Source organism: Vigna umbellata, chromosome 4 (genome assembly GCF_029865625.1).
Source record: "Vigna umbellata cultivar VRB3 chromosome 4, Vumbellata_1.0, whole genome shotgun sequence".
In the NCBI taxonomy this organism is placed as follows: Eukaryota; Viridiplantae; Streptophyta; class Magnoliopsida; order Fabales; family Fabaceae; genus Vigna; species Vigna umbellata.
In genome coordinates this window covers 17,766,604-17,773,640 of record NC_142168.1, presented here as the reverse complement: position 1 = coordinate 17,773,640, position 7,037 = coordinate 17,766,604, and the positions used below count along the sequence as shown (strand labels likewise).

Here is a 7,037-nt window from a genome sequence, read left to right as displayed (position 1 = left end):
GGTCCTAGCCCATAGGTTCTTGGGTGAGTTATAACGGACTAACCTCGGGTGAAAGCTGATGGTTTTCCAGTTACTACACCACCTGAGTGCACGAACGGCCTTAAGCTACGTATTCATACAATCCGGATGGTCAAGTCAGGTGTTCGGTTTATGCATGTATTATAGGGTTAAATTCGTATATGTCTATTTGCATTAATTTTGGTATGCTATAGTGTTCGACTTTGTATTGTTTGTACTTGAATGAATTGTATGTATGCATGTCCAATTAAATTGCAGTAGCTTACCCTTATTTCCTGTTTTTATCCATGTTACCGTTCGGTTTTTCTATTGCGATGATCATCCTTTTTGGATGTGAGCAGAAGGGGAAAAGTTTACTTTGGAACAAGAGTTGGACGGCGAGACTCCTGCTGAATAGGTCATGACCGTTCGGTCATATTACTGTAGATAGTTTTGGTGAAACCGTTCGATCATTATTTTGTTTTGTAAATATAACTGTTTGGTTATATGAATCTAGTTTGGTAGTAGTATAGGAAACTTATGTAAAGTTTTAAATTTTATGGTTATTTTGTAATAACTGTAAGTTTAACTTTATTAATACAACAATTGATCTATTATATTGTTAAATGATGACACCTGTATATAGTTTTATACTATATTTTTGGGATGTTACAGTGAAAAGGTTAAAACAATTTTTTTTTTCTTTTAAATAATGACTCATAGATTGCTCATAAACTACAAGACTTTACGAACATTTTGGTCATGATTTTTTTCTTATATTAACTTTTTAGTTTTATAAGGTTTTTTTTACTTCATCGTATGTATGTGTGGAAACAATAACCAACCCTCTTATTTAAGTCAATTTATCAACCCTAATTATATGAATAAGTTGAAACACATCATGTATTAACACTTTAATTACCAATACTTTCATATTATAATTATCTTATTTATCACATATAGTATATTCTTTAATTACTAATACTTCCATATTATAATTATCTTATTTATCATACTGATAATTTTACATTATGGGTGCCAGGTTGAATGAATATATAGATTTATGACATTTCCTAATTTAAGTTATTATATTTATCTTAGTATTTAATGATTTGTTAGATGAATGCACAAATTGTTTAAATAACTATTACTTATGGGTTGACACAACAAATATACAACTACTCTGGTAGATTTAGTGAAATCTAATCAGAAAAGATTGACAAGTTCACATCTTACAACAAATATGGATGATGTTGTTTTCAACTATATATTTTTTATATATGTTATATATAGGCATTTTATTGGATGTCTTTTTGTTAATCGTACTTGAACATTCCTTCATGATGTTTTATATATATATATATATATATATATATATATATATATATATATATATATATTATATCATGGGCACCACTCTCCAAACTCTTCTCACCTTTAACTTAAATACATGATTAACTTAGTTAATACTTAAATTTAAATTTTATTATCACTTAAAAATAAATATCACACTTATATTATCACGTCAAATGCAAGTTCTTCCAATAAGTATATTGGTTATTTTAATTATACAGTAATTATATTTAATTGGCTTTTTAACTTTAACAAAATAAAATTGTAATTATGATTACTTGTGTAAAATTAATAATTTAACTATTTAGTGAATACAAAATTGAAAATTGAAATTTAATTGTATACATTTAAAAGTTAATTCTGCTAAACAAAAGTGAAAAAGAAATCTCAATATGGACTGATATGATTTATTTTGGTTGACCAAAACGTCAGGAAAATATACGTTAAATACTTTTTAATATGTATTATTAAAGATTCTAATGTCATTGTTTTGTCAGGACTTAAGTAATTTTGAGCTGGCTTTGCATGATAAAGTATTTATGTTTAGTAATTTATACATGTGACTTGCAGTCAGTGATATGAGAAATAATTAGTCTGTATTGATGTAAAACATTTAAAATAGTTAAAAATAAAATTAAAGCATTAAAAGCTATATAGTGAAAAACAGCACAACAATCATGTAGAAGTATTATTGTTTTTGTTTCTTTTAAGGCTTTACTAGTTAGTGAAAATTAAAAAAACTAATTAATGCTCTCATCTTATATTTAATATCATATATTTTATTTGTGTTGATTAATTTTTATGGTTTTTTTTAATGTTTTCATCTTTATAATTGTAACGTGCATGGAATCATACAAAATTAAAAAGAAAGTAAAATTATTATAGTCTAAAAATAATAACTAACATTTATTTTACCTTTTCAAATAAGAACTTAACTTTCATTTTATAACGAATAAGAAAAACATTAGCTTTTATATTCATAAGTAATATTTAATATGATTTTAATTGTTTCATAAGTTACAAATGTTTATGTTGACAAGAATAAAAGACACATTTCTAGTCTCTTTGCATTTTACAAAAATAATAAATAAAATTTAATGATTTACAAAATGAAGATTTGATATGAATGGTTTGAAGGAAGTGATTAAGGATAAATTTTAAATTTAAGAAAAAAGTTATAATAGGAACTAAATACAACATAGAAACATGTGAACCAAAACCTCGTCTTCTATATATGCTTCTTTAAAATAAGCTGCTAAAATAATACATAGATAAAAGGCAATATAAAATTTCGATTTTTTTTTCTTTAACAAGTGTTTAGTACAAGGACAAGTTGTCGTTTCCTATAATGTGATGTTAATAATGATTAATTTTCATTTTTGGATTATTCTTTTAGAAAATAACGTAGCCAGCAAATAATGCTTTGTAAAAATGTGTTTTTATTTTTTTTGTTTGTCATCATCTTCCAAATTGCTCCTAAAATGTATCATGAAACAAATATACCATATTAGTTTCATTAAATAATTTATTACAGTGAATGATTATAATTTATGATAAATATACCCAGTCACTATTTAAATCCAAAAACTTATTAAATACTATTAATAATATTTACAACCATCAAAACATATTTTCAGTCTTTTCTGAGGATTATCGTTCCAAGATTCACGATTCATGAGATATGCAGATATGAAAAAACACATTTTAGCTAGTATTTCATAAAGAGAAGAGAAAAAATAGAAAAAAAAAATGCATGGAGTAAAGAAAATAAAAAATGCAAATAAAAATAAGATAAAAATAAAAGTTATTCACTAATCACTAACTCTTGGGAATATTACTAAAATATACTCCTCAACACATTTTTGACCACTTTTTTAAAGTTAAAATATATTAAAAATATTGCGAATCTCATATCATATTTATACTTTTGAATAAAGTTTAACAAATAAAAGAATTCTCTTAATGCTCATTAGAGATAAAAGTTAAACCAAATAGATATTTCAGAAACCAAAAAGTCGTAGGAGCACTAAAGATTTGAATATAATACCTTTCAAGGAAATTTTAATTTTTATTATTAACTTTAATTTGATTATTGAATGTTATTTTATTTTCTTTATTGTGAAAGAAACAAAAATATATACTAGCCTTGGTCCATGTCATCTTTTCATACATTGAACCATTAAGGTTCATCGCTGTCGTCCTTAGTAACCCTTGTCTTTATATATAAATATATTTCGTGGTCGCATAGTAACTTGCACATATCACAAAACACCAACCCTTGTCTTTTCTTCACCATTTTACCCCCTTTTTCCTTCTTTGTTGCCGCACTTCTTCACTCCCCAGTTAATGAGCATGTCTTGTTTTCTGTAGCTGGTTTTTGTTTCGGGATTCTTGGCTTGATTTCGAGAAAAAGGTCCAATCTTTTGCTTTTGGAGTGTCAGATTTTGTGCAGATTTTCAGCAAGAAGTTGCTTACATTCCTCACCGGTGAGCCTCTTAAAGGGTTTTGGCTTTCGTTGTGAATCTTTGTTGAAAATTTGTTCTTTATTCTGCTGGTGGGTGATTTTAGCACTTCCGTGTGGGTTGGGAATTTTGGTGCATGTAATGATGTTTTGGAGAAGGGTTGTACTGTTCTAGTTTGATTTGGGTGCTGTTTTTACTTGAAAATCTAGAGTGATAGCTGGGGTTTCAGAAGATGTGTTGGAAGATTGGGTAAACATGGGTTTGTGTGATTTTGATGTTTGCGTTTTGTAAAGAGCACTTGAAAATGCTTGTGAAGTAGAATTGGATGTGAAGTGGGTTCGTTGGTTTTGATCTGTTTTTATTGTTTGTGAGAACTGAGAAGCAATGGAAGGGAATTTGTCTCAGGGAGGTATGGTTCAGGGTGGGAGTTCCTTTGGTGGTTTTGATCTGCCTGGATCAATGAGGGTTCATCGGCAAGGGCATCATCCTCATTCCATGAATCAACATCAAACTCATCCTTGTCAAGGGCCTTCAGTGCATTCCTCAGTTCATGATGGTTTTCCTCTCACAATGGGAACCTTGCAGAACTGCGATCAAACAATGGCAATGACTGAGTTTAGTCAGGGAGATAGAAACAAGAACTCTCCAAGTGATGAAAGCTTTGCTGAGGAAGGTGTTGATGGTCATCAAGAAGGAGGTAGAGGGAAAAAGGGGTCGCCTTGGCAGAGGGTGAAGTGGACTGATAAGATGGTGAGGCTTCTGATAACGGCTGTTTCTTACATAGGTGAAGATGCACCATCCGACTGTGGTGGCGCAAGGAGAAAAATTACAGTCCTACAGAAAAAAGGGAAGTGGAAATCGGTTTCCAAGGTCATGGCTGAAAGAGGTTATCGTGTTTCACCTCAGCAGTGTGAGGATAAATTCAATGATCTCAATAAAAGGTACAAAAAACTTAATGATATGCTAGGCCGGGGAACTTCTTGTCAGGTTGTTGAGAATCCTTCTCTATTGGATGTGATAGATTATCTTTCTGAGAAAGAAAAAGATGAAGTTCGAAAAATATTGAGCTCGAAACACTTGTTCTATGAAGAGATGTGTTCTTACCATAATTGTAACAGGTTGCATTTACCCCATGATCTGGAATTGCAACGATCACTTCAGTTGGCTCATAGAAATAGAGATGATCATGACAGTGATGATGTCAGAAGGTCTCAGCATGATGATCATGATGAAGATGATCCAGAAGTGGAAACTGATGATCATGATGATTTTGAGGAGAATTATGCTACTCATGCAGATAGTAGAGGAGTCTATGGGGAAGCGGGGCGACCTATGAAGAGATCGAAACCAGGGCAAGGACATGAAGATGCTGCTACTTTTGGCAGTGCTTTAAACAGCCAAGAGTATAACAAAAGTTCATACCCTCATATGGTTCAATCTGATGTCAATCAAGCTGCACCCGAGAAAATGAGTTCACCATGGTTACAGAAGCAATGGGTTGATTCTCGTTCACTTCAGTTAGAAGAGCAGAAGCTACAAATTCAGGTTGAGATGTTGGAGCTGGAGAAACAAAGATTCAAGTGGCAGAAGTTTAGTAAGAAAAAGGACCGGGAGTTGGAAAAGTTGAAGCTGGAGAATGAAAGAATGAAGCTTGAGAATGAACGTATTGCTTTAGAACTCAAACGAAAGGGAGTGGGTGCTGACTTTAACTAGGTTGGTCGTCTTGCATGCTTTTTTTTTGAAACGACATTAGATGCATGATGCTCCTTTGTTTTCCAGCTATCTTTGATGAGCTGTGTTTGTTTAGTTGAAAGTATACAATTTTTTATGGGGAAACTTAGGAAAGAATGAGATCCCGTGGTGCTGTTTAGATTTATGAATTTGAAAAATCCAGTAGGTCACACAGAGATTCACTTATTATTAGGCTTTACTGAAGCTCTGTTGCTTTATATACTGTGTGGCTAATAATGCCTTTTCACTTAGTTAAAAGTAGCATATACCATTATGATGAGTTCAGTTTTCAAGGGCTAAAAATGAAAAACCTAAGATCACTATGCTGGTATCGGATCATTTTGATCTTGGCCATTTCTTTTTTGGGATAACGTGCTGGCAAATGCTAAAGACAATGAGTTCCAAAGGAAATGCCTTGTCACATCCTCGAAATAGCACGTTCTTACAACTTAAACCAGATGTAACACACTTCTTTCTTAGTGAGAGGAATGGTAAAGACCATCCTGAATAAGGTACCCTGAACCGTAGATTATATGATAGAAGACATTTGTTGATTAAGCATTTGTTTTTGTGTCATTTTTTAATCTTTTTACATTATAACAACAACAACAAAAACTTTATCACACTTGGTGAGATTGGTTAAATGATCACATGGCGTTATTGACTTGGTTAGAACCAAATCCTCAAAGATAAGTCACCATGATACCCCTCTTTACATCTTTCTTCCGATTCCTGATCTTTTTTCTCCATTTCATAGGATTAAAAGCCAAGCAATACACTCTCTTCAGTATTACTTTCAACGGCCTTCTTTGTACTTGTCCAAAAAAATCACCTTACCCAATTTTGTTATTTTGTACTCAATGGATGTCAGACTTATATCTACTTGCAGTGTGATAGGTTCAGGGGGAAGTATATGTTAGAAGGAATAAGTGTAACAGACAGTTATAACTGTCTGTGAGGTGGGTTGTTGTAAGCAGACTATTATATATAGTCTGTTCAAGGGTTGTTTTCAGTAGTTTTTTTGGAGAAAATTGGAAGTGAAAGGAAGTGAGAGTCAGGTCCTCTCGAAAGACCTGGGATTTGTGTGTACCAGTCACGAGATACAGACCAAGCTGTCTAGTTTTCATAGGAAGATCATCCAAGAACCTGTCTTGGAGTTCTGTACAGTGTTAATAAAATCTGGGTACCTATCACAGTGCATTTTGCATCACATTCTTTTCTGTAGGCACATATATGCTATTCTCACCTTTATCTCCTTTTGTCCCTCTAAAGTTCAACATTCACTATCCTAGAGTATTGTTAGACATATAATAGCGCAGAAAATTTCCTTTAAACTTGCTATGTGATCACAAATAGCCCCAATTGGCTTTCTCCATCTTGGCCATTGAACCAATATCTTTTGTGTAAAATTCTTGTTAATTTTCTTATCATTTTCTAATGTTGGTGACAGATATTTGAACTTTGAAACATGTAGGGTGATGTATTTTTCCCTTT

The 7,037-nt window shown here is 31.8% G+C and overlaps 1 protein-coding gene across 1 annotated transcript; it reads left to right on the top strand.

The window, feature by feature from the left end:
- The first annotated feature begins 3,596 nt into the window (after nt 1–3,596).
- On the top strand, nt 3,597–5,853 carry LOC124843929 (uncharacterized). Its single transcript, XM_047320770.2, has one exon. It carries the CDS (start codon nt 4,197–4,199, stop codon nt 5,523–5,525), a length of 1,329 nt encoding a protein of 442 aa, XP_047176726.2. The 5' UTR covers nt 3,597–4,196; the 3' UTR covers nt 5,526–5,853.
- The last annotated feature ends 1,184 nt before the right edge of the window (nt 5,854–7,037 follow it).

Coding starts and splice junctions, on each gene's coding strand:
- LOC124843929 (XM_047320770.2), top strand. CDS start 4,197: ATGGAAGGGAATTTGTCTCAGGGAGGTATGGTTCAGGGTGGGAGTTCC.